General features: G+C 56.8%; 1 protein-coding gene across 8 annotated transcripts; it reads right to left on the minus strand.

The window, feature by feature from the left end:
• Window positions 1-864: 864 nt before the first annotated feature.
• Window positions 865-26,607, minus strand: SHD (Src homology 2 domain containing transforming protein D). 8 transcript variants are annotated; one of them, XM_034755377.1, is made up of 7 exons: window positions 26,038-26,607; window positions 16,848-17,406; window positions 9,282-9,408; window positions 8,334-8,555; window positions 7,037-7,208; window positions 5,637-5,756; window positions 3,499-3,709 (listed from the first exon to the last, which is right to left on the minus strand). In XM_034755377.1, exons 2-7 carry the CDS (start codon window positions 17,160-17,162, stop codon window positions 3,514-3,516), a joined length of 1,152 nt encoding a protein of 383 aa, XP_034611268.1. In that variant the 5' UTR covers window positions 17,163-17,406; window positions 26,038-26,607; the 3' UTR covers window positions 3,499-3,513. The 8 variants fall into 8 exon arrangements, with proteins under 8 accessions (XP_034611271.1, XP_034611272.1, XP_034611268.1 ...); XM_034755378.1 differs by lacking the exon at window positions 26,038-26,607 and adding an exon at window positions 18,338-20,116; XM_034755376.1 differs by lacking the exon at window positions 26,038-26,607 and adding an exon at window positions 17,799-20,116.
• Window positions 26,608-27,165: the final 558 nt, after the last annotated feature.

Genomic DNA, 27,165 nt, shown 5'->3' on the forward strand with positions numbered 1-27,165 from the left:
TGGGCACATTCTGCCCACCCGCCCCCACCTCAGATCATGGCCCCTCCGCCCAGCTAATGAGGTGCCAGGCGCGGCCTGTTGCCCTGGCCCAGCGAGGGCTCTAACCCCTCCAGTGGCTGAGGGGAGTGGGCCGGGGGGCTGGGAGTGGGGTAAGGCTAAAACAGGCAGCAGCCATCTTCCCCACTAGGCCCCCAGCCCCACTCCAGCTGAGGTTGGCCGTTCCCCATGGAGGGCTGCTTGGAGAGCTGGGGGGACCAGCCCAGATCAGAAGTGGGCATTAACTGGCGCTTGCGGGCAGAGGCCCAGGGCTGAATGGGCCAAGAGCAGGAAGGAGACAGGTGCTGAAGGAGCTGAGGAGGGGGAGAGCTGCCCCCCTCCCGTCCTGTGTGGGGGTGGCCATGTCCCAGGAGGTGGCCTTGCGGCTGCAGGTGCTCACACGAGGCCAGGAAACTCTCCCAGCTACCAGACCCGGGCCGGAGGGAGGAGACGCAGCAGCCCAGCAGGGGAGCCGCCTTTGGGGGAAATGAGGCTGGGAGGTCCCCTCGGGCTGACCCCCTGCTCTCTAGGAAGAGCTGTGTCCACTGGATCGAGGGGGCGGGGTGACCCAACAATGGGGTCTGGGAAGGGGAAACTCCTCCCCTCCAAACTGAGCCCAGCTCCCCAGGGCACCTAAGGCAGTTAGGTGCAAATGGGGCTTTCGCTCTCCAGGCTCGGATCTCGGAGGCAGCCCCTCGCCTACAGGTGGCCAGGAAACCCTCTAGCCCTGGGACCAGATCTGTTCTCGTCCCTCGTCCCCTGGTGGGTAATGCAGAGCCCTGGGGCCCCGGGGGGACTCCTGAGACAGACGGACGGGCGAGGGCCGAGTCTGTACTACGGCGTTTAATGGACCCCTATCTGCCAAGGCAGCACGAACAGAGCAACACAGAGCACACACGGCGCGACGGCCCCGCGCACACACGCCAGGGGAATGGCGAGGGAGGGGGCCCACCCGGCTCAGGGGGCCGGGGAGGTTGTGTGTGGGGGGAGCTGGCTCAGGCGAGATGACACCGGGGGTAGGACACCGGAGGGCAGTTACATGAACCTACCGTGTCTACATGTTATTGTGCTCAGAGCCTTCCCGGGGGTGGCGGGCGTGGCCCTCCCAGGGCAGGACGGTGGGGGACATGCTAGAAACCTCCCTCCCACAGTGGCAGCCCCCAGGGCTGCACAAAGGAAGGGGGGACCCTGGGATCAAACCTGCCTGGAGGTGGGGAAGTAACTTGGGAGTGTCTCTCAGAGCCCCCCAGAGCAGGGCAGAGATGTTATGGGGCAGGACACAGCAGGCCCTTGGGGCCAGCAGCATCCCAGAGCAGGAGAGACCAAGGTGGGGGCAGAGGGGAAAGGGAATCTCCCCGACAAACAACCCCGAAGCAGGAGCTCCCAGATGGGGCTAGAAGGGATGACCCCAGGCTAACCCCGTCCCTGTGTGGGACCTTCCAGGACAAAGGCCACCCCCCCAGAGCAGGACGCAGGGTTCGGAGGGCGTCGGATGCAGCATTGCGGCCAGAGCGACTTGCCATTGCTGCTTCGGAGCAGGAGTCCCCTGTGCTGAAACGACCGGGCACGCAGCATGCAGCCCCAGTCGCCCCTGGGGGCTGGGCTGGGGCCGGACCAGCCCTTCCTCGTGGTCAGCAAGCGCCCCCCGGGTCAGAGGGTCTGCACGGCGACGGGGTACAGCAGCGAGAGTTGCTCGGCCCCTTTGACGGGCAGCTCCCGCACCGTGTAGTAGTGGATGACCTCGGGGATGCTCTCAAAGGGGGCGCTGTTCTGGCCCAGCACGTACTTGTTCTCCCTGGTCCTGGTGAACTTCATGTGCATGAAGCCCTGGGTGCTCCTGGGGATGGAAGCAAAGGGGAAAGAGCGTTAGCATCCCCTCGCATAGGAGCAACCCCATTGGCCCTGAGCGCTTGTCTTTGCTGCGGCCAGCCACTAGAGGGAGATATGGTCATGCAAAGCGGAGCTGCTCGGCCGTGTGTCATAGGGCCTATACTGCTAGCAGTTGCTGGGGATTCTCCCTTATCTGAAGCAGCAACAGCTGGTGGTTTTTGGAGCAGGAGGCTCTGAGTTCTAGCCCAGCTATGGTACTCAGCATGGCGACAGCCGTGCCGTCACTGCTGGCCATGGGATCCGCCACACTAGCTTCCTCCTCATTGCTCAGTGGTGGAATCTGAGGCCCCAGAGAAGGGGAAGCCACTCGTTCACCGTCCCAGCAAACCAGCCCCAGCAACCGAGCCCGGGAGTGACGCCTGGCCACGCTGTCTGGGGATCGGAGCAGGGTACCGCGTATCTCCAGGCCAGCGGATCCCAGTGCAGGAGTGTTGCTGGCTGTGGAATCCCTGAGCCCCCTGGCAGGTTGCATGATCCAAGCCAGCCAGGAGAGCGGCTGCTCTGCTATCTGGAGCCAGGCCCAGCCCCACCCTAGCCCCAGCCCTGTGCGGGGAGAAATATTTCAAAGCGCGCGGCAGGGGGAGCGGGGCCCTGGGCTCCTGCCGGGGATCAGAGCACGCTGCTGCGATTAACCTGATGAAATATTCATGCCGGCTGCTCCCCAGGCCGCGCGGCTCACTCTGTGCACAGACAGCCGACAAAGCGCCCGCCGGCCCGGCCCTTTGATGTGCCTGCCGGCCGCTAATAAGCAGCAGATGTTCCAGGCCGAGAGTTCACGGGGAGCTACTTGTCGGGGGGATTGCGCCCGTGTGCCGGGGAAGGGCCTGGAGGATCCTGGGGAGAGGAGACCGGGCCTCTTGCCCTTCCCCCATCCAAGGCTCTCCAGGGATGACTTAAAAACTTACCCGCCTCCGGAGGAAAGCGTAAGGGTCTAAGCTCACAGGATGCTGCTTCCCAGTCCCTTGCTCTGACCACTGGGCCCCACTCCCCTCCCGGAGCTAGGAACAGGAGCCTTATCCCAGGACAAGGGGGGAACTCTGGGGTCCAGCCCTCCCCTACGCTAACCCAGCAGACCACACATTCACCCAGGAGCTGGGAACGAGAGTCTGGACTCTGGTCCTCCTGCACAAACCCACTCGCCCATCCTTAAGCAGCTCCTCTCATGGATCAGTAACTGGTTTAAAGGCAGGAAACAAAGGGTAGGAACAAATGGTCAGTTTTCAGAAGGGAAAGCGATAAACAGTGGCGTCCCCCGGGGTCTGTACTGGGCCCAGAGCTGTTCCACTTATCCATCAATGATCTGGAAACAGGGGTGAACAGCGAGCTGGCAAAATTTGCAGATGATACAAAATGACTCAAGGTAGTTAAGGCCAAAGCAGACTGCGAAGAGCTACAAAGGGATCTCACAAAACGGGGTGACGGAGCAACAAAATGGCAGATGAAATGCAATGGTGATAAATGCAAAGTAATGCACTTTGGCAAACGTCATCCCAACTAGTCATACAAAACGACAGGGTCTAAGTTAGCGGTTGCCCAGCAAGAACGCGACCTTGGAGTCACTGTGGATAGTTCTCTGAAAACATCTGCTCACCGGGCAGGTGCAGTCAAAAAAGCAAACAGAATCTTTGGACCATTAGGAAAGGGATCGATAATAAATTTATGGTACATCCACTCGTCGAATACTGCGTGCAGATGTGGTCGCCCCATCTCAAAAAAGCGATATTGGAATTGGAAAAGGTCCAGAGATGGGCAACAGAAACGATGAGGGGGGATGGAACAGCTCCTGTAGGAGGAGAGATGAAAAAGACTGGCCGTGTTCAGCTTGGAAAAGAGACCACGAAGGGGGGATATGACAGAGCAGCGGTTCTCAACTGGGGGTCCGCGAGCCCTTTCCGCGGCTGAACCCCGGTGCCCCGAGCCCCAGCACTGAAGCCAGGAGCAGCGCGGGGCTGAAGGCAGCAGCCCGCCCCCCGCCCCAAAGCCGGGAACAGTGCGGCGCTGAAGGTGGCGCCCCCCCCCAAACCTCCAAAGCCGGGAGCGAGGGGGGGCTGAAGCCAGGAGCCCCAGCGCCCCCCCTGCTGAACCTGGAAGCCGCACTGGGAGCCCCCCGTCCCGTACTCAGCCCCTAGCTACTCCCTGCCTGTGCCCTGAGCTACCCCCTACCTGCACACAGCACCTAGCTACCCAGTGCCTGCACCCTGAGCTACCCCCTGTCCACACACAGCCCCTAGCTACACCTCTCCCTGCACCCTGGGCGGTTTTCAAACTTTCGAACTGAGTCCCCCCTTTGAGTTATATGTTTTGGTTGTGTTCCCCACAACCCAGACAGGCTGGTTGGCCTCCTGAGTGAGTCAGGGGGTGGAGGTGACCCCACTGTGCGGAGCTGGCTCGAGCCCCGCCAGCCCTTGCCCCCCCAAATAGACGTAAAAGTATGTCTATGCCCAAGGGTCCCCCCTGGCCCGGAGCCCCGAGTTCACCCCTATGCCCGCTGAGCCCTGGCGTTTTTAGAGCATGTCAAGGGGGGCTGCAGCAAGACAAAGGTTGAGACCCCCTGTGATAGAGGTCTGTAAGATCACGAATGGTGTGGAGAAAATGACTAGGTGTGAATAAGTGTTATAGGTGTGAATAAGTGTGAATATTTGCTGCTTCACATAACACAAGAACCAGGGGTCACCCAACGAAATCAACAGGCAGCAAGTTTAAAACAAACCAAAGCCTCCAGGAGAAGGTAGCGTCCATAGGGCACCACTAGGGCTGGCTCTATAGGGCCGGAGAGCAGAAATGTGCCACTCCTAGGTGGGCTCTGGCCCCCGGGACAGTGACTGACGACGCCATGTTTTCACCCCTCAATGCCCCTGTCCTTCACCCACATCAACCCCTTGGCTCCAAGAGTCGAGATGCCCCAACACAGGCTCCCGGTGCAGGGAGTGAGGCAGGAATGTAGCGATCACAGCGCCCGCCCACCCCCACCAGCCCCCCGCGGCCTGCGATGCACCAGCGCCTGAAAGAAGTGAAGTGCTCTCCTCTGAGGTCAGTTTCTGCAGCCCCCACCTCCATCTCCTCCCAGGGCTGCAGGGCGAGAGGCAACCAGCTTCTCCTACTCCCACCCCCCCACGCTCCCCTCCCCACCACAACGCCAACAGGGCGCAGGCCATGGCACACCCGCTCCCTGCACTACCCAGGGATTCGGTGAGCTGCTTTCTCTCCCACGCATGTACCGTGGGCATGAGCTCTCACTCCAACCTCCAGAGAGAGGTGTCATGGGAGCCCTGGGAAGTGAGAGGGAGAGAAAGGGGGAGTCTAGTGGTTAGAGCAGGGGAGTGGGAATCAGGACTCCTGGGATCTATGCTTGGACCTTGTAGTGTGGTCTAGCCTGGGACTTTCAAAGGAGTTTATGGGAGTTAGCTACCGACTTGCACCTAACCCTCCTGGGAGTCAGACCTCCTGGGTTCTCTACCCAACTCTGCCACTATCTCACCACTGGGGACCAGACCTTCCCCGCTCTGTATCTCGGTTTCCCCATCTGTGCAACAGGGCTAACAGCTCCCCCTGGTGGGGGTGCCAGTTTAATTAATGACCGCCCACCTGGGAAACTCCAAGTGGCTGGGTCATAGAGCTGCAGTGCGCAAGTACCCCCCTGCAGACAATCCCCGGCCAGCACAGCAGTTCTCCGCAGAGGCTGGGGGGTAGAGAGAAAGCGGGCGTCTCACCTGAGCGACAGGGAGTAGTCATGGTGGCTGGTTTCGCTGTTCCGCACCAGGTAGCTGCCTTCTTTGCACAGAGTCAGCAGGGTCTCGGCGTCCGCTCTGCTGATGGAGCCGTGGTACCACCTGGGGCGGGGGGAAAGGGAGAGGGTCACACAGCGGCAGACACAGAGCTGCCAGTGCTCACAATTTCACCATCAGCCTCGCGATACCTGCTGCTTTTAGGAACGTAGAACACAGGGCTAGACGTCTTGGAGCCAGTCCCCTGCTATCCCAGGCAACCCCATCGTATCATCCCGGCCATAAACCTAGCAAGCGCCATCTTCAAACTAGCTAGGTTGGTTTCCCCTACTCCTCCTATTGGGAGGCTGCTCCAGAACCTCCCTCCTCACAAACCTTCTTTTAATTGCCTGTCTTTTCTCAAATCCCCAGCTACCGGAGTCACGTGAATGCAGGAGAATCTCAGCTTTCCTTTAAAAGATTAAGTGGGCTTCTAGCTCTTCTAGTTGCAGAGAAAAGCCTGAAAACGCAACCCAAGAGCACCCTGAAAGCTCAGAACCAAGAAGGTAAATTGAAAGAACCTCCATGTTTTTAATCCCAGGATTGTTCAAGGCCATCTCATGATTTTTGGGGGCCTGACTCAGGAACTTTGAATGCTTGGGGTTGGCCACGCTGCAGGCAAGGTCCATGTTATCTTGGCAAGCGCACGACCCCCTGTCCCCGTCCCACCCATAAAGCTTCTTCTCCATCCCCCTGGACCTCATGTCATTTACACCAGTGGAGAGTGGGAGCAACACGCTACCACAACCTTTGCCCTGGTGTGAATGACCACCCAAGACACAAGGTGACTGGCGGTGGAGCCTGGGTTGCAGGGCACGCAAGCCAGGCCTGTCTGCACGGGGCCCTCTGGAAAGACTTAAATACCTGCCCCCTGTGGGCCCTGACCCTGGCCCTAGGTTCAGGTGTGGTAGCAGCAGTGCTTTCTGGGCACGTATCCCAGAATGCCCAGCAGTGCTCCGATCTGTGGTGCATTGTGGGGCGATTGCAAACCATCCTCTGGGAGGAGAGAGGTCAAACTCCCAGAATTCCTCCAGGAATTCCTTCCTCCTGTGACAGTTTCCGTGGCATGTGACGGTGCTAGTGACTCAAAACTCCCGAGCTCAGCGCTGTGTTCTGACCAATGACCCGTACACACGCCTTGCCCCAGTGCACCTTGGGACGAATGCATTATGGGCTCAGAGCTCTGGCCACAGTTGCACCCAGCGTGGCTGGCTTGGGGGGTGGTACAACTTCAGCTCCCGCCCTGTGTGGCCTGCCATCAGGGCACCGGAGCAGGCAGGGAACCGTGGATCTAAAGGACGCTGGTGCCCATCCAGCCACCCGGCTTGCCCGCCCCTGAGACTTACACCTGCTTCTCCAGTGGCAGCGAGGGGTCCACGCGCTCGGCCACGGGGGGGCTGCGCTCCGGGCTCTGCGATCGGCCGTGCTTGGGGCCTGCCGTCAGGTGCTTCGGCGGCCGACGGCGCTCTTTGTTCAGGGAGGAGGGGCGCTCCCAGTCGGGGTTCTCGAACTGCACTGCTTGGGTGGGGGGAAAAATGCGTTACACGGGGAGGGAGAGGTGGCAGGCTGCTCTTGGTCGGGCCGCGGTCTCCGCCCCAAGCTCAGCTGAGCTCCGAGTCCCCCTGGCCGGCTCCACCCTCTGCTCTCTTCAGCCCGGCAGCAGCCTTGGCCCCCACTGACGTCAGTAGCCAGGCCCCACACCTGGGTACCTGGAGGACACTGCTCCCGTCTCTAGCCAGTATCATTGGTCCAGGGCCAAAGGAGGGTGAACTCCTGCCCCACAAATGCCACCCCCGCCCCGTACCCAGCCTGCTGGGCAGAGCCTCAGTCAGGCCCAACCCTTCCTGAGTCAGATTCCTCTTAGCTTCAGCCCGCGTCCCCCGGTGCCCGTCTGCCCACGCGCCCAGAACCCTGCTCGTTCAGAACCCAAGCAAACAACGTCAGACGCCGGAGCTCTGAATCCACTCTCTGTGCCTGATCCCAGCACCCCTCAGCCTCAGGGGAACCCTGCACCCCGTCGCCCAGTTACATTACTTTGCTCACTGGGCCACTGAAGCCAATGGGAAGACGGCAGAGGCTGCAGGCTCAGGCCTGTGGACTCTTTGCAGCTGGGGTCTGTAACCCCATGGCGCCTGTCTGGGACTGGACTAGAGCCCCTGGCCTGATGGGCCTTTAAGGTGCCATTAGTAATGCCACATCCTTTCCCTCCGACGCCATCTCCCGCTGCTGCGCCGGGGCAGGGCAGGAGGCCGGGGCGCCAGGCCGGGATCGGGGGGTTGTGCAGAGTCCCCTTGGCACTCCCTCCCTTTTCTGGCACCATCAGGGCCGCTTCCCATGCCTGGCCCTTGTTAAAAATGACATCCCGATGGCACCTTTCACCCTAGAGGATCCCGAAGCACCATGGGCCTGCAACCCCAGTGACACGCAACCCACCCGGGGCATCAGCTGGGCACACAGCCCCATGGGGGTCAGGGGGATTGCAGCCCGACCCAACTGGAAAGAGCTCTGGGGTGTTTAACGCTCAGGCAGAGCAGGGGGGATTTCAGGGCTCCAGCAGAGCCCCGTGGCTCCCTGCTCCCCTCCCCACAGAGATCGGCCCTTCCCTGGGGCGTTGCCCGCTCAGCGGGACGGGGCGGGACTCACCTGCGAAGGCCCGGGAGATGTGGTCTTTCTTCCACTCCCAGGGCTGATCGTACTCGTCCGCCGGCCGCTCGTCGTCTTGGGGCAGGCGGCTCTCGCGGGCCGGGCTGGCCGGGCCGCCCTCGGGGTCTCGCTCCTGCTCTTCATAGGGGGTGTCGTAAAGCTGCAGCCCCTGCTGGCACTGCTTCCCCCACCGGCCCTCCCAGTCGCCTTTGCCCTGGAGATCTGGGAGTCCAGCGAAAGGGGATTCGTTGGGCAGGGCCAAGGAGCCCGTGTATAGACGTGTGCCAGGGCATTGAGGGCAGGCAGCAGGAGGCCATGTGCAGACGAGGGGGTAGGGAGGGTGACAGTAGATGCTCATATACATGGTGGGATTGGGTGCCAGGCAGCAGGTCCGCAGATGCATGGGGGGTGGGGGAACACTGGGTGCCTGGTGCCCATGTGCATGGGGGGATGTTGGGTGCCATATTCCCACATGCCTGGGGGGAGATTGGGTGCCAGGTACCCATGGGCATGGGGGGAGATTGGGCATCAGGTGCCCACATGCATGGGGATACATTGGGTGCCAGGTGCCCATGACCATGGGGGGAGATTGGGTGCCAGGTGCCCACATGCCTGGGGGTACATTGGGTGCCAGGTGCCTAAAGGCATGGGGGGATATTGGGTGCCAGGTGCCCACAGGCATGGGGGGAGATTGGGTGCCTGGTGCCCATGGGCATGGGGGGAGATTGGGTGCCTGGTGCCCCTGGGCATGGGGGTACACTGGGTGCCCCCCACTCACCCGAGGGGCTAGCTAGCCAGGCAGCGGAGTTGATAACAGCCTTGTCCTGCCCCTTGGGCACAGGTCCCCCAGTGAGAGCGAGAGGCCCTGCCCCAGCCCCCGGGCCTCCGTGCCCAGCACCATGCAGCACAGAGCCCCCTGGAGACTGCTCGTGCCCTGGTGTCTCTCACCCGCCACCACCCGTTGGGCGTCGTAGGGCTCCATGTAGCCGTTGTTCTCCGGCACCGTCTCCTCGGCGTCCCCTGGCTGCTCCCGGCGGGCATCGAAGGGGTCGGAGTACTCGCTGTCGCCATCGCCCTGCGGGCAGGAGGCTACGCTCAGTGCAGAAAGGGCAGGGCCAGGCCCAGCAACACCCAAACGCCCCAGCTGCAGGAGTGGCCCGGGGAACCAGCCCGGGGCACTGACCAGCAGGAGTCCCTCTCCCCCAGCACACAGACTTCACTGTGTCCACCCGGATGAGGAAAGGTTAAAACTGAGCAAAGAAGCCTGAGGGGGGGAGCTGAGAACAGTCTCCAAGTATGCGAAGGGTTGTTATAAAGACTACGGTGACCAATTGTTCTCCGAGTCCACGGAAGGGAGGACAAGAAGCAATGGTCTTAATCTGCAGCCAGGGAGATGTTAGGGAAAACTTTCTAACTCTCAGGGGAGTGAAGCTCTGGACCAGGCTGCCAAGGGAGGTTGTGGACTCCCCGTCATTTGGGGTTTTAACGAACAGGGTTATTAGGTCCTGCCACAGTGCAGGGGGCTGGACTCGGTGACCTCCCGAGGTCACTTCCAGCCCTACCGTTCTACGATTTCCCTATGGACATGGGAGTTAAGCTAGGAAGCCAGTCAGAGCCAGGTAGCAGCCCGAACCCGAGGCCACCAGCAAGCTCATCTCATCAGAGGCCAGGTGAAAAGTGCAGAGAGAAGGAGAGGAGATGTGAGCCTGGAACGCGCTGAGTCCTACTTCCTGCTTTGACACCAACTCTCTGCGTGATCTCGGGCAAGCCCCTGCCTCAGTTTCCCCATCGGTGACACGGGGCTCGTGACACCTGCCTGCCTTTCACATGCTTCCCGTGGGTTTGTTGGGGGATCTCTGCAGAGTGTGATGGAGAAGGAAGGCACTAAGGCCCAGGGCCGGTGCAAGGATATTTTGCGCCCTGGGTGAAACTTCCACCATGCACCCCCCACCTCCCTCCGCACATCGGTTCATTGAGGGGTAAATCCCAACAAGCCTTTATAGACCCCTCCCAGGGGCCAGCCTGCCCAGGGGCCAGCCGAACCCAGGGGCTGCTCCCCAGACCAGGTTCCCCCTCTCCCCACTCCCTGAACTCCCCTGGAGGGTGCACAGCACCCGCCCCCCCCCTCCGCGAGCCCTCCCCTCCACACCCCACCCCAGCGGCCCCCGCCCCGAGTCCACTCACTGGCTTTGCCGGGCTTGGGCCGCTGCAGCAGCTCAGCAGGGAGGAGCCGCCTTCCGGAGGCACCGGAGAGCCAGAGCGTCGGCTTGTGGCGGTGGTGAGCCCCAGCCGTGGAGGAGCCGGCGCGACGCAGGGGGACAGAAGCCTGCTCCGGGTGCGGCCCAGTGCCCGCCCTTGCCGCCGCTACCCCTCCCGGAGCAGACTCAGGGCCCCGCGCCCCGGCGGTGGCAGCTCACATGCCCGGGAGCCGCGAAGCCTGAGTGCGGTGAAGGGGAAGCTGGGGGGGCACATGGGGGCCGGTGCCCGCATGCATCTGCTGCAGCCTGCAGGAGCCCCCAGGGGGGGGTGCCGCGCCGCAGCCTGGGCAGGAAGGGTGGGGGGGCGCGGCTGCACCCCTCTAGCGGCACCACCGCCTTTGCAGGGCTGCTGCCCCCCCTGCGCCACGCCGGCTCCTCCACGGCTGGGGCTCGCCGCCCCAACAAGCCGACGCTCTGGCTCTCCGGCGCCTCCGGAAGGCGGCTCCTCCCTGCCGAGCCAGGGCACCGCTTTTTGGCGCCCCCAATCACTTGGCGCCCTAGGCGACGCATTGCACCAGCCCTGCTAAGACCCAGATCCGCCCACTGGGAGTTAGGCTCCTAAATACCACTGAAGATCTGGCCTAAGCTTTGTCCCAGCCGATCCCCCGTCTCTGAAGGCAGAGAGGCAGCAAGCGGGCTCAAGTGTGAGACGGGAAGTGCTATGCCCTGGGCGGAGAGGCGATGGAGAGCAAAGAAATCAGCGGGACTGCGTGGCCATGTGGCTTTGAAGCCTTTCACCTCTGGGGTCCAGGTCTGAATCCAGGCTGGGGCAGGAAGGCCTGGGAGAAGCTGCCTTCTGTTGGCTGCTCAGTGCAGGGCGTTATTTGGTCTCAGGGTGATCTCAGAGCGGGCAGAACGCGTTTAGCGCTGCCGTCGCTGCCAGCCCCAGCAGGATGGAGCCCGCTCTCCCCGCTCCGCCAGGTCACAGGGTATAGGCATGTAGACTGGACAGAGAGAGAGAGAGAGTGTGTGTGTGAGTGTGTGTATGAATATGCGTGTGTGTGAGCGTGTGAGTGTGCGTGTGAGCGTGTGCATGAGTGTGTGTGTGAGAGTGTGTTTGAGTGTGTGGGGTGAGTGTGTGTGGGGTGAGTGTGTGTGTGTGAATATGCGTGTGTGTGAGCGTGAGTGTGCGTGTGAGCGTGAGTGTGCGTGTGAGCGTGCGCATGTGTGTGTGTGCGTGAGAGTGTGTGCGCATGTGCATGTGTGTGAGTGTGTTTGAGTGTGTGTGTGTGAATGTGTGTGTGTGGGTGAGTGTGTGTGAATATGCGTGTGTGTGTGAATATGTGTATGTGTGAGCATGTGTGTGTGTGCGCATGAGTAGGTGTGTGTGTGTGAATGTGTGTGTGTGAATGTGTGTGTGAGTGTGCGCATGAGTATGTGTGTGCGTGAGTGTGTGTGTGTGAGTGAGTGTGTGTGAATTTGTGTGTGTGAGTGAGTGTGTGTGTAGCCATGCATGTCTTGTCCTGTGCCAGCCCAGAATGCACCCGTTCTGTGGATAAAGAAAACATCGGCCCGCAGCGCTGTCAATCCCCCTCATTCCCCAGCGCTCAATTCACAGACACAAAAGGGGAGAAATAGGGTAATTGCTTCAAGAGGCAATTTCCTCGCGCCTGTCTCATTTGCCTGCAGCTCTCAAAACATTTCCTCCGCGGGCTGTTTGAGCGCGTCTAACACGCTGTCGGGGGCAGCGAGCGGGGGGACAGGGCCTGGCAGCCGGGGATCAGAGATGGGGGAGCCGTCCGATTGGCACGGGGGCACCTGCCCCTTCGCAGGGCACAGGCAGAAGCTGATACCGCTGCTCATCAGGGGAGACAGAGTAAATGGCGGCTGGGCTGGGAATTTCGGATGCAGGAGAACTGGCACCTGCAGCTACTGTGAGGAAAGGGCACGAGACTGAACGATCACAGCACCTCCTGCTGATCTCCTCACACCAGCAGCATGAGGCCTGGGTGGGAAAAGAGGCCGGGGTACCAGGAGAGGTGCATGCACTTCCTACTGGGTCAGCGCTGCCCATGGGGCACTGAGGAGCCGGGTTTCAGCTCACACAAACCCAGTGTTCTGAGCACCTGCGCTCATTACAAACCCCAGGGAGCTCTCTGCCAGGGGCAAGGCATTAGCCCCCGTGTCCTGGTCAAATTCCAGATGGGGAAATGACTGTTTGGTTTCTTTTTCACCTCCTGCCCTGTGTTGCTGTGTGCTCTTAGAGCTGCCATGTTCCAGCCCAGAGATGGCTGCATTTCAGTGCTGGGTGAGTGAGCCCTATGCAGAGGCACTGTTAAACAGCTCTCACCGTTCACCTGAGAGGTGGCTGCATTTCAGCAGTGGATGAGTGCTCCCGGGGCAGTGTTGCTGTGCGCTGTTAAAACAGTTGCCGCGTTCCACCCCAGAGGTGGCTGCATTTCAGTGCTGAGTGAGTGTTTCCTGGATATGTAACATGCTTTGGGATGGAAGGTGCTGCCTGAATGTAAAGTGTGTGTATGCAACAACGTCACTGATAGAGTTAAAGAAAAACAACTCCCCCCCGTGAGAAGTACGGCCAGCAAAGGCCAGCATCCGGCAGGGACTGTCTCTGTACTCAAGGTGACCGATAGCAGAGAGGAACACGTGGCCCAGTTCAAAAGGGAATCCAAACAGCCCCAAGGACACTACAGACAAGGTCAAGGAATAGCTTGGGGCGGGGGGAGGAGCAGAAATATGCTGGATATTATCACGGTAAGAACACGGGGCCTGACGTCCTCTTTCATGTACTCTGGCATAAATCAGCAGTAATCAGAGTCACTCCAGAGTCAATGCTGGTGTAAAGGAGAGGAAGACGTGGTCTAGTGATCAAAGTACAGGGACTTATGACCCCTGGCTCCTCGTCCTAGCTCAGGCCCCGCTTGTGGGCAAGTCTCAGGGTAGGTCCGCACTGCAGGCGGGGAGTGTGATCACAGCAGGCCGGGACAGGCCAGAGCTAGCTTGGATCTAGCCAGGTCAGACACCAACAGCAAAGGAACTGGCAGCGCGAGCTTCAGGGGGGGCTGTACATGCTAGCTAGATCAAATCTAGCTCAGGTATGTCCACACATGGTGCAATCACACCCCCCAGCTGCAGCACAGACAGCGTCCACGTCTCCATCAGCAAAGTAGGGGGGCCACGACGTACCCGCCTTAGGGGGTGTCAGGCTTACCAAGGAACTATCATGTAAACATATTATTCCAGTAGCGCCGGGCGATCCCAACCGAGATCAGGGTCCCCTTGCCCTGGGCACCGCATGCTCATAAAGTGAAAGACACCCCCCCTGCACAGAAACGCTTCTGATCTAAAGAGATCGGATGGACGGGGCACCAGAGGGGAAGGGATTTGCCCGAGGTCACGTGACAGGACAGTGGCAGAACCAGGAATAGACCCCCCCCCGGGGGCCCCAGCTCACTGCTCTCACCACTAGACCACGCTGTTGCCGAGCTAGTCTTACGGCAGATTAGCTACCGCTAACAAACGGGGGCTTTCTTCCTCTGTGTAACCCACTCAAGGGACAGTCCTAAGGCCCCCTCCCCCTGCCAGCCTTTGGCGGCTTGTTACCCAGGCTGGTGGGAATCTCATGCAGTCAAGGTCAGATCTAGGTTATTTCTGCCTGTAGAGTCGCTCACCTTCCTAACGGCTTGTGACATAACCTGCAGCGGCCCTCAAGCCCAAGCCCTCCTGCCGAAGAGCCGCGTTACAGGGTCGCGGGGAGGATCCGGGTGTGGGTTAGGTGAGCTGGTAGTCTGTTGTTGATGGCCTGAATCCATAAGCCAGGTACAGCGACCTCCCAGCTCACCCCTCCACCTGATCTCGCTCAGAAATCCTCTGGCCTCTGGCACGGGATGGCTGGAGCTTGGCCCCCGAAGCACAGTCGCTCCCAGAATTAAATGTCGCCCACTTATCGTCGCCAATGAATTAACCATCAAAGGCTGAGGCTGAAGCTAGGAATTTATGGCAGATGCTGTAATTATGGCGAGTGGGCAGAGCGAAGGAGTGGGGAGACGTGGGTTCTAATCCCAGTTCTGCCGCTGTCACGTCCCCCCTCCCTGGGCCTCACTTCCCCCTGGGGAGAGCAGCACTGACCTCTCCCACAGCGGGGTTCATTAGTGATCGCTGGGCAGGCTGGGATGGGGCTACCGGAATACGCTGCCACTGCCAAACGCAGGCGGTGGGAATGCAGAGGGTGCATGTGGAGAGAGGTGTGAAAAATCCCTCTGGGCCATCGGCACCTCTGCCTGCCTCACGTCACTGCTAACAAGGCTGAGAGCAGGGGTGCTAAGGAGGGCGGGAACCTGTGATCCCAGCAACAGTCGCATGGAGCTGAGCCTGCCAACCGCCTCACGCTTCGGTCTGGATTTCACACGCTCCTCCATGAGCTCACTGATGTGCTGACAATCCCCCAGCCCATCCTACTGGCCGAGGGCTCTGCACATCCGTCCCCGCCATCTGTGACCCGGACAGAGGGGTCAGCGCTGATCTCTCCTTTGGCAGCGCTCCCAGCCTGTTGAGAACCCAGGAGTCCTGCCTCCCCGCTCCCCTGCGCCACCCACTGGAATCCCCGCTCTGTGCCCTATGTCTACCCAGCAATCACGAGACATACGCAAGCTGGTTTTGTCCACACTCGCTCGCTAAATATAGAATCCTGGGTACAAGCTCACCCAGGTCCTTCGGAATGTGCTCGACCAGCTAACCTGGGCCTCTGCCCGTGCTGCCGCGGCTTCACTGCTATGCTCACTGGGGTACGCTACACGTCCCGCCGCCGCACCTCCTCACTGCAGGGTAGACGTACCCACAGCGTCCCCCATCCCCTTCATGTAACATTAGAGCCCACAGTTCAACGGATAATGGAAAGGATGCGTCCAGAGTCTAGTGGATGGAGCAGAGGGGTCCCCGCATGGGCACGACCTGCCTGGGCAAGCGGCAGAATAATACGTCCATGGATCCACTGCTCCAAAGAGGACCACTGAGTGCAGCTGGTTGCAACCCTATTGATCCAGGCCCGTTACAGACGTAGCCTATCGCTGTTCCGGCCCCACTGACATGCCCAGAATGGGCCACGGAGGAGTGATTGCTGGACAACCCCAGGCATACCCTGAGCAATGCTCCAAAACTTCCCCCCTCGTCCCCCCATGCCGCTCAGCATGCTCTCTGCACAGGCAGCTCCGGAGGACTAGCATGGATGGAGCTGGGCTGGAGAGATGAGGCTCAGTGACTGTCAGAGGAACAATACAGAAAATGCCACTGGGAAAGTGTTATATAGCATTAATAATGAGCGGGATTCCAGGAGGACCGAGACGCCCCAGATGAGACCAGGCCTCATGGCACCTACGCGCAGCGAGCCCTGAAAACTGTACAGTCTAACCAGAAGAGACAGACCCAGGGTGCGGCAAAGGAAGGCGTTTCGTTTTAGCCCCGTGTTACAGATGGAAAACCGTGACCTGAAAGAGGGGAAGGGACTTGCACAAGGTCCCACTGGGCATTGGTGGCAGAGCTGGGAATCAATTCCAGATCTCCTGGGCCCCAGTCCTCCTCTCCGGAGCTACGAAACCAGCCAGTCGGCTCTTTCCCTGATGCTGTCAGGAAGGATCATTTATTGCACGTTTCTTGCCAGAAGGTGAAACAAACCGAAAAGCGTGGCCGCCGCTTGAAATCTTTCACTGCCCGTGGAGCCCCATGATAGATGCTCCCAGGCTGTGGCCCTCTCCTCCCCTCCCTCCTTCCTTTCTCCAGTTCATGGGTATATCCCACAATACTCAGCAAACTCTGCCCTGGGGAGTAATTTCACACACCGCCAAAATGCAGCCACCTCTGGGGCGCAACCAGCAGCTGTTTCGTCATAATAGCTCACCGCAAAGCACTGTAGGACGGGAAGTGAACAATGCTGAATCTAACTGCAACATCAGGGTGAATTCAGGGAAGCCCAGCGTCCTCACCAGAGTGGGCCACTGGCTAGGCTGCCGGGCCGAACCGAATATGCCAGCTCTTACACTAAGCGTTCAAGATCATCATCCGCTGCACGGTGCACTCTACCACGGCCAGAACAGCACTGACTCAGAGCAAAGAGCACCAGTTACTGAATCACCCATCCCACTGCATGCAGCACCTCGGAAATCCCCAGCCAAGCAGCAACCTGACCCATCCCTGCTTAGCCTGAGAGATCTGATGTGACCGCAGGCCGAGAGGGCCAGGCCTGAGTGTGATCAGACCCCTGGAGGACACCTGCTCAGTAAATCCCCTTGCTCCTAGCACTTACCTGCTCTTGCCCGCCTTTGAGTTCCTCAGCAGCCGTCGCCAACAGAGCTTTGGACTCCACTTTGATAAGCCTGTGTTTTGGGGAGGTGTATTTCCCTTCCGCACAGCCACCAGCAGCTGCTGTATTTGGGGAGCCCGACCCCCCAGGCTCCGGCTCCAGCTTATTGTCGCTGTCTTCATAGGGATCCTCAAAATCCAGGCTCTTCTGCGCTCTGTAAGCCTTTAAAATCTCACTCTCCGTGTAGTCGGGCGTGGGGGGCTGAGGAGGAGACCTCCTGCTCCCAAAACTCAAGTAATCTTTCAGCCACTTGGCCATTTGTTCCAGCCTGACAACAAAACCTCGACCTCTCTGGGCAGAACAAGTGGGTTGGGAAGAATTCTCAAGCTGCCATCAGATAAGCCTTAGTGGGTCCCCATGATTTATAATCCAAATTGAGCGTCATTCATCTTCCTTTCAGGAGACCCTGCGCATCGAGAGGTCGCCAATGTTTATGTCTCAGACTGATGTCTTATCCCAGAGCGAGCTTCTCCAGGAGTTGGAAATGAAATGTCCTCTCTCCCTTTAAAAGAAGAGGGTTTCAAAGGTGTTTAACGCCAAACGAAAAGCAACACACTCCTGTCTGGAGATCCTATAGACCCTATGAAATAAAATACTTACATCAAACCAGATCTGTGTGTGGGGGTTGGATCACGGAAGGTTTCCACAATCTATTACCAGTTCAAATGCAATGGAAAATTGAGGGGAGAAAAAGTCTTTTTTAAAAAAAATGTCATCTCCCCTGCACTAAGCTTCAAAAAATAGACACACGCAGCCAAAAACCTGTCTCGAATGAAAGCTTCAGAGTGTCTTTCTAAGAGATCGGTTTTAATCCCTAAAACGGATTTGCGATACCGAGCATTTACAAAGCATTAGCGCTTTTAAAGGGGAAAGAAAGAGAGAGAAGAAATTTACCAGTTCATTATGGAACGATCAGATCTAAGCAACAATAGAGCATCCCGCAAAGACAATTTCCTATGGTCTGGAAAGAAACATTTAAAAAAAAAAAACCCCAAACAACCCTAGACAATGAACACCTCATCTGTTCAAACACCAGCCAGGCACATTAATGTCCATTTAAAAACTGCCTTTACAAAGTTCCTCTTAAATACATAAATATATAACCAGCGATTCTTTTAAGTCTTTGTCTATCCAGTTAGAATCCTTTAAGAGATCCGGGGAACGGAATCGCATCCCAGCTACATTTTCTTGTCAGATACGAAGCTGTGTATATATTTATTTCCCATCACCACCAGAAACTTCCTTGGTTTATAGTTAAGGCTGCTGAAGTGTCAAACCCTCATACACGCAATTCCTGGAAAAACAAGACCATCTCCAGTACACATTGGCACACATCCATCATTCAGTTTTTATTTCTGGTGGGGGGGAAAGGCAGTGATTTATTCCAAAGCCCAAATAAACAGGGATCTTACAAAAAAAAATAATAATCAAACCTCCTCCCTCTTAAGAGACATTCACAAAAGCAGGACTGGAAAACTTTAGCAAAAGTCTAGCTTGGAAGAGTCCAGTGACAGCTTTTTTCTTCTTTGTTAGATTTTGAGAGGGTTGTTATGAGGCTTTCCTTCAGAGCTCGTCTCCTGTACAGGATCCAGGAAAGCAGCTGCAAACACAACACAACCGCAACCGTGATCTCCAACCACCACCAGTAGCTTTTTGCAAGGCAACTGCACAAAGAAAAGGGGGCGGGAGTGGGAAGAGACTTTTCAGCCTTTTGCATCCATCAGTTCTTCTCTGGTTTCAGGGACCTGCGGGCTACTTTGGGGAGGAAGGATGGAGGGAGCTGCAGCTTCAGGAAGCCCGTCATAGTTTGGATGCGGTTGTTGGGGATGATTTGGGGAAAGGCGGGAGATAAAAAAAAAAATCGGTGGCTGGAAGGTCTGGAAGCCTCTTTGCAATCGTGGCTCCTGATACGTCAAAGGGTTTTTCGCCTCCTCCTCCTGGCCCTAAGGTTTTCGCATGCACAGCTCCCTCTAGTTTGCAAAGGTTACAGAGACCTTCAGGAAGAAACGAGGCAGCAGCTGGAGGGCCAGATATAGGGTGACCAGACAGCAAGTGTGAAAAATCGGGATGGGGGGTAATAGGAGCCTATATAGGAAAAAACCCCAAATATCAGGATTGTTCTTATAAAATCGGGACATCTGGTCACCCTAGCCAGATACCTAGCACCCCTCATGCCCGGCGCCTAAAGAAGTGTCATCCTCTGCAACAGGAAAAGGGGGGAAGGAGGGAAAATGCCCCTTCTCCAGATCCCTGATGCTTAGGGAGCAGCGCCTTGGGAAGCATCAATCGAGTCAATTCCCCCCAGAGCCTAGTGAAACTGACCAGGGAAAAGGGAGGGAGGGGTCAAAGAAGCTGAAATTGAGCAGGCAAAAGAAAGTTGGGGGTATGCCCAGAGGGGAGGTTTAAATCTCTTCCTTTTTTTAGCCTTCTCCAGCCCCTCTCCCCTGGTTGTCTCCGGCTAGACAGGCCGGCTGCTCCACGGCGCCCAGCCCAAGCTGAGGTGTGAAATTGCAAACGGGCTCTGCTCGCCAGAGAGAAGGTGGCTGTAAATAAAGAAGAGAGAGATGGGGAGAGAGGGAAAGTGGAGGGAGGGGGGAATTAAAGGCGAGGGCAGCTGGAGGTGGAGAGAGAGAGAAATTGAGCCGATAGGAATTAAGGAAAAACAAACACAACAATGAGGCTGGCTGGACGGATTAGATGGAGTCTGTTAAAGTGGCAGCTGTTTGCTCCCGGGTGGGTGGGGAGGGGACAAACATCTGCAGCTCTGACTGGCCAGGGTTATTCTGGGTGGGCAGATGAACTACCCTGCAAGCCAAATTTCACCTGGGGGGCCCCCTTCAATTTTCTTACTGGATGTGTCTCAGTCACAGCAGCAGGGGGAAATTGAGGCTGGGTGGCTGGAGCACTGGGGAGCTAGGCATGCTGGGTTCGAATCCTGCCACTGACCTGCTGTGTGTTCTTGGGCAAGTCATTTACCCTTCTGCTAGTTAGTCTCTTGGGCAGGGACTGTCTCTCGCTACGTCTCTGTACAGCTCCAAGCACAAGGAGGCCATGATCTCAGAGCAGGCCTACGCTGCAATGGAAGGTGTGCCACACAGGCATACCCAAATTAGCTTTCATCTGGTTACCAACGCTACGAATAGCAGTGAAGGCGCGGTGGGCCAGGCTCGCAATGCAAACACATACATAGCCCGGAGCGCAAGGGAATTTGTATAGCTGATGCTGTCCTCACTACTATTTTCAGCCACGCCAGCTAGACAACAGCTAATGCGGGTTTGCCTACCCAAGCTCAATCCACTCCCCCAACTGCAGTTCAGTTGGAGTGTAGACACACCCTCAACTGGGACTCCTAGGTGCTACTGTAATAAAAATACAGTCACAAGAACTGATATAGCTTTAAAAATATCCTTGGGGCTACATGGATGTGTGTGTGTCTGTATGCTGCAAGCCCTGGAAAACTGGGCTCACAGGTGTGGTGTATGGAAAACTTTTAACATGGGAGAGCGATCAATTTAAATGCTCAGGGGTTTCTTGGTCCTGCAGGCAGGAGCCTCTGTAGGGAAGCATGAACACAGCAGTCAGTTTGCTGCCAGGGAGCCTAGAGTAACAAGGTGCGGTGAGTTGTACCTCTGGGAGCAGCCTGTTTTGTCTCTCTCTGCTTTTATCATTCTGAATTCTACGAAACAAAGCAGTGCTACGTTGCAACCTTCCAGCGAGACTATTTTATGTTTTCATCTCACTTCTCTATTTTGTATGTTCTGAAACATAACAACAGGCTCTTACTTTGAGCTGGTTGGAAAACGTTGAAGAAAGCTGGACGATTGGACATTTGAAACACCACCTCATTTCTCAATTAGCTCTGCTCCTAATTAAGGCTCAGGCCTGCCAGTTCTTCCGTGCCGGACTGATACCAGTGGGTTTCGACGGACATAGATCTACTTGCAGGATTGGGGGGGGCCTTACCTGGTGTCCTTTGAGGTTAAGAGGGCAAGCGCACAAGACCCCTCAAGAGTTACTAGCATTCAATGTGCTGCGTGTCAGGTAGGCACGGCTCCTGCAGCCATGGTCCTGAAGTACCTGCCCAATGCAAGACAGCTCTGTATGGAAACAAGGGTCCATCTGCCCAGAGCAGGAGCAGGCCCTATTGCTAGGTCCTCAAAGTTATTTAGGTGCCTAACTCCCACTGGTTGTTAGTGCTCTGTGGTTGCTTTGTTTCTTTATGAGGTATAACAACTGGGGGGGAGGGATAGCTCAGTGGTTATGAGCATTGGCCTGCTAAACCCAGGATTGTGAGTTCAATCCTTGAGGAGGCCACTTAGGGATTTGGGGCAAAATCAGTACTTGGTCCTGCTAGTGAAGGCAGGGGGCTGGACTCAATTCAATGACCTTTCAAGGTCCCTTCCAGTTCTAAGAGATAGGATATTATAATTTATTTTTTACCTAACACTATACAGTCAAATCTTGTCTACTATTTTTCCTGGAGGACTTTATGGACAACTGGAAAACTAGCAGGATTACATCACCACATAGCAACCAAGGAAGTGAAACTTGAGCCATGGAGGGAGGGGTTTTTTTAGTCAGACTTGACTAAACGATCTGGGTTCGTTTGTTTTTGTTCACATTGATTTAACGCAAAGGTCTGACAAACACTCAGGAGAAAAGCTGTCTTTAAAGATTCTTCCCCTCTTCAGTTAAGGGCTGAGACCCTTCTCTTTCCAGTTCTCTTGTCTTTCAAGGAGACACCCAGCAAAAAAAACAGGGAAGACCAGATTTAATCTTTCTGCTTTTTCTAAGGTTAAAAACCCCCTCATTTTTTCTTTTTTTTGGAGAAGGAAATGAAATCTTTCAAGTCTTCTTCATTCATCATCAAGCGGCCAAAAAGGGCACAGTCTCATTGTTTTTCCTTTAAAGCAGAGACTACATCCTTTCAACCTGAGCCCTGAACTCTGCCGCTGCTTCCCTTTGAATGTTCTGCCTTTGGTACATTGTAGTCCTGACCTCAGTGTAGCTTTTTGTACTTGGTATTCATAAAAACGGTACCGTTCTTTGCCACCTCCTGGGACACTAATCTATTCCTCTGTTTCAGAACAAAGAATCCTTCCCCCCCCTCCCCCCCCCCGCCGCTCCCCAATCAGCAATTGAGAAGTAGCCTAAATGTGTTTCTAGGGGGAATAAGCGTAAGAGCCAGTTAATTGTCCTGTTTAATGTGCTCGGCTGAAAAATATTCTGGCTAGCAGAACAGTTGTTGACAGATCTCATCAAATATAAATACCAGAGCCCTATATAAATACCCTGCATCTGAAGTATTAATGTTTGAAGAGGCTGCTAATTATAATTCATGTGCCAGGAATGGTAATTGTTCTAGTAACAGAAGAATCGAGAGGAAAAATCTGATTTAGCCTTTTGTCTCCTTTAAATGCAGGGGGTTAACATTTCTTCTGGCTCGTTCCCCCAAGCGAGCGCACGCGCCCAAACTAATCTGGGTGCGTTAAATCCATGCTGAAATAGGTCCCTGTTTGCCGTTTTTAAATGAGGGTTAATTAGTGAAATCCTGCTCATTAATTAGGGCTGGGTGCCTTGAATTGGGAATAAAAGGGGGCCTGATCCCACATCTGGGCAAGTCACTAGCCAGACAGACATTGAGTTCAGGGAGCTTCGGCTCAGCCCCGTAGGCCAGCCAACCACTGCAAACCCCCCTACGGTGCAGGCAGGCAAAGCTGCTAATGGCACACCTGGGGCTCACCCCTGTTTGGCACCAGGCTAACCCTGTAACGACCCAGGGGGGCTTGTAGAGTCTCCGTTGAAGTGCGTGCCGTCATGGCTTCACTGCTTCAATACCCGAGCTAGCGTGGTATGTCTACACAAGCTGCAAACACACCCTGAAAGCAGCGGGGCTACTGAAGCACGGGGCTTTGAAACTCAGAATCTGGCAAGAATAGGCTGAAAAATCCAGGACCAGCGCCAGGAAATCCAGCTAGACACGCCACCTACGCTGGACCGTTTAAGCAGGGCCTAAGTGGTGAAAAATCAACTGGTGTTTCAGCCCGCATCTGCCTTGGGATCCTTCGCGAAGAAAGAGAAGTGAACTCCCTGAGGGATGAACTGATTGAGTCTGGCACAGGCTGCCCCTCGGCTGGGGTACTGGGCAGGATCTGGAAAGAGTCAGGTCTGGAACTGACCTCGCCACGATGGTGAATTCTCCCCCAGCCCTTATTAGGTGAAACACCCCAATAGAACCCCATCACCGCCGTGGGGGTGGGGAGGAAAATGGAGACGGTGGAATGGTCTCGCCAAGGATACAGCGGATACCGCATCGATTGAGTCATTCTAAGCTGGACAAAGTGCTGGAGATCGCACTCAAGGGAAGAACCCGGCTGCTGCGAGGGCTGGATCAGACACAGCCTAATAGGGATCTTTCATCTCTCTCCGATTGCTAGAATGCTGTGAAAATGCTCCCCCAAAGAGGAAGAGTGGGACAGTTCCCCTGTCTGCCCCCCCAAACAGACCCAACTGTCCCCCCTGCAAACTGCCCCCTGCCCCCAAAAGCATCATCGGTACTCGCACGTCCCATTTGCTTCCCCCAGTGCCGCTGGAGGACAGCGACAGCGGAGATCAATCGCTGCTCTGGGTAATGAAAGGAGATGAAGAAGCAAACAGCTCTGACACCTCCAATTTATTACCCCAGGCCGAGCCATTTTTAACAGGAGTAATGTGATTGTGCTGGCAAAATCAAAAGCCTCCATATGGGTTTATTACACGGCGCACTAAGCCAGCGGGAGCTGCTAACCTGGTGGAGGCTGAGTGGGGCTGGGAAGGAAATAGGATGAAGCAAGGTTCCCCCAGGCACAGCAGTAATGAAGAGTGCCTCGGGGGGACGGGGGGAAAGAGAGATTGCCACGAACACGTACACAGGATCAGCTCAGCCAGAGATTCTTCATGAGCAGGGGGAACGCTGGTCCTGCTGCACGCCCGCCTCCCATGGCAATGAATGGCAGCTCTGCAGGCTGGGGGGCAGGGGGGAGTTGTGACCCCGCTTTGCAGATCCAGGCAGCGAGAACACTCCGTGCTGCTCACTTGCATGTCGTGCATGTGGACAGTAACCACAGGGGCTCGGTTTGTATCTCTATAAAGCAAGCCCTAGGCAGGGCAAACGCCACATTTCACTGCATAGATTTGAAGGCCAGAAGAGACCATCATGAGCATGTAGGATGAGTCCCTGCCTAACGTGCAGGCACCAAGAGCCGCGGGCCAATGACCTCCAGGAACCCGGTTAAAGGGCCATTCTCCACATTACCAGCCAGAACCCTGAGACTACAGGAGCTGGACCGACCCTGCACGGGCCAAGGGCTGAACAAAATCCTTTAACCGCTCCTTGCCCTGCCGTTGTGTAAATCCAGTCTGCCCAGAACCGCCCTCCAATGACTGCGTGACAGGGAGGCATCGGGTGACCGACGTTACTACGCTGCAGATTCAAGCCCTGAATTGCAACTTTAAGGGCTAGCCCGTGCAGTGCCGCATGGCAGACTACGGCGGTGTGAATTGAGGGGCGCTCGAATGTATTGCACGCGCCCTACGAGCCCTGCATAGACCCTGCTGGCGCCAACTAAAAGGGATCTTGCTCGCGCGGATGCAGTCCTGTTTCAAACAGCTCTATGTTCACGGGCAGTAGGTACCGGTTAGTTCGCGGCAGCAGCGGCAGTTCGAGCACTCTACAGTTCATACCCCTGTAGTCTGCCCTGTGGCATGGTGCAGAAAAGGCCAAAGGTCCAGATCCTCAAAGATATTTAAGGCTCCGACCTTCCATTGATTTCAGTCCCTTTGAGGATGGCCATAAATAACTTGCACTGGGTCTCCCCTTTGTTCCAATAAACACTTGTTACAGTCACCTAATGCTGTTTCTTTTCCCTAGCACCTTCCATTCAATGTTCTCTACGAACACACATGAGCCAAGCGTCACAAGCACTCTGCCTGGCAGGTCAGAGTGGCCTTTAACAGACAGGGAAATTGAGGCACAAGGAGGGCAAGCGACTTGCCTACAGCCAGTGGCAGAGCCAAGGATAGAACCCCCTGCTCCCAGGCCCATACCTTACCACAAGCCATACTCCCTGCCATCTTTGCCACTGTCTCCCTCTTGTCAAACGGCTGGGAGACTCTCCCGACAGTGCTACGCAGCTGGGAGAGCCGGGGAAACGCAAGGCTGACGGAAGCCAGCTCCGATAAGGTTTGACAAGCGCTGCCTGAAGAGGATGATAACGATCAAGGAGGACAGAGGGTGAAGAATGGAACAATTGGGGAGGCAATGAGGCAGAGATAGATCATACCCCGGACCTAGGGTGACCAGACAGCAAATGTGAAAAATCGGGACAGGAGGTGGGGGGGTAATAGGATCCTATATAAGAAAAAGACCCCAAAATCGGGACTGTCCCTATAAAATTGGGACATCTGGTCACCCTACCCGCACCAGGCCGGGAATGGAAAGCCCCCTAGGATCATGTGATCAGATGGGGGCGGGGGGGTGTAAGTGGCCATGGCAGAGCGGATGACCCCGCGGAGCAAGGAGCGGTGAAGGCACGTGGGAAAGATTCACTGAAGGGAAAGATCCGTAGCAGGCAGGCAGGCACATTGGAGGGGAGGGCTCCGAGGTGCCCCATTGAAAACGGGGCTAGCAGGCTCTTCTGTTTACCTGGAATGAACTGAAGTCTCTCAACTCCAGGCAGGCACATGGAGCATGCAGGTTACACTAGAAGCTGAAGAAATGAGGAACCGTCTCTCTCTAGTGCATGGCAGCAAGATGGATGGGCTTGCGGAGAAGGCATCACCATGGGACTCTGGAGAATTGGGTTCAACCCCCCTTTTGCTGCACACTGCCTGGGTAACCTTAGGAAGAAAGTTGTGTGAGCCCTAGGCTACCCTCCCACCTGTGAAAGAGGCAATAGCAGCCTTCTCCCCCACTCTTTGGGGCAGGGACAGCCCTGCTATAGGGGTACATACAGCCCCAGGCACAATGGGACCCCGATCTGGCTTGGGGCCTCTAGGTGCTGTTGTGATACAAATAAAGGTGAGTTGCAGGGGCTAGCCCTGGGATGTGGGGCGGGAGGGGGAGGAGCCTGACACATGGGAAATGAGAGGTTACCCCAATCTTTTCAAAGTGTCACCCGGCAGCTGTTGCCACGTGCGCTCAATGCCACAGCCCAGTTCTAACCGGCCGCCGAGTGGGACCTGATCACAGAAATGCTGGTGTCATTCTGCCGACAGCAAGCCGTCCCTGCCAAAGGCCACGGTGCTCCTCCAGCAGCGGCAACGTGGCACGTGCCTCCTGCCAGTCCTCCCTGTTGTCATCACAAAGGAAAAGCGACCGAGGCCCAGGAGAAACGGGATTCCAATGAGAGAGTAATTCCACTGATCGCCGTGGGTAAACCAGAGCCGCAGGGCTGCTACGCGCATGAAGCCAGCCGGTCTGGCGGACGCAGACTGGCACTGCTACAGCAGCAAGGCTGTCTGCACCTTCCTCCGCTCCCCCAGGGGCAGTTGCTCACCCTTTTTAGATTAATCTAATTACGAGAGTTCTGAAGCCCATTAATGTCTCTCAGCGGAGTGAGCATCTCCTGGCTGCCGGCTCCTTTCTGGGGCCTGGCTGGGTGCACCCCCGACCGCACCACGGCAGGAGCAGCCTGGCTCTGTTTTCAAGGAGGCCAGCCCCCTTCCCCAGCCAGCCCCCACTCCCAGAAAGGAGGCAGGGGAGAGCAAGACCAAGACCAAGCAGCAGCACTAGATGACAGCACAGCGCTTGATTCCTCTCCCTGCGGCTGTTGGTTTAACCTTTGTAAGCCTGGCAGGAATTCAGAGCACTGCTCCAGTGCACAGCTCGCCCCTCCTTAAGCCTGACAGTGATCAGACAAGGCCCTGCTGTGACTGTCCCCCCGAGCAGGGCTTCCAGCCTTCGCAAGGGCAGTCTCTGGCTCGGCCCACCCCTCAATCAAAGCCTCTGGCAGACGCTCACACTTGCATCCTCCCAGCGCTCTTTGCAGGAGTCGTCTGTTTCAGTAAAGCTACAACTGGGCAGTTTCACCCTCCCTCCAGTGACAAGGGGGGACACTCAAGGCTGCATTTGCCCCTTGTGGTCACTCTCCACTATCTGCTCCTGAGCGTTCGGGTAAAAAGCGGATGGAGTCAGGACTGCCCTGCTGGGTGTGGGGGCCCAGGCCGGAGTTAGGAATGACTTAAGACAAAGAGGTTATTGCCTGAGTATCGGCCAGTTGTT

The sequence above is a fragment of the Trachemys scripta genome, chromosome 22 (genome assembly GCF_013100865.1).
Source record: "Trachemys scripta elegans isolate TJP31775 chromosome 22, CAS_Tse_1.0, whole genome shotgun sequence".
Classification (NCBI taxonomy): Eukaryota; Metazoa; Chordata; order Testudines; family Emydidae; genus Trachemys; species Trachemys scripta.

Excerpts from the sequence above, each read along its gene's own strand:
- SHD (XM_034755377.1), bottom strand. The coding sequence starts at position 17,162 with ATGGCCAAGTGGCTGAAAGATTACTTGAGTTTTGGGAGCAGGAGGTCT. Across the intron at positions 5,757-7,036 it reads CTGCCACTGGAGAAGCAGGT|GTGGTACCACGGCTCCATCA; the intron begins GTAAGTCTCAGG and ends CCCCCGCCCCAG. Across the intron at positions 3,710-5,636 it reads GACTACTCCCTGTCGCTCAG|GAGCTGTTCCATCCCCCCTC; the intron begins GTGAGACGCCCG and ends CTCCTCCTACAG.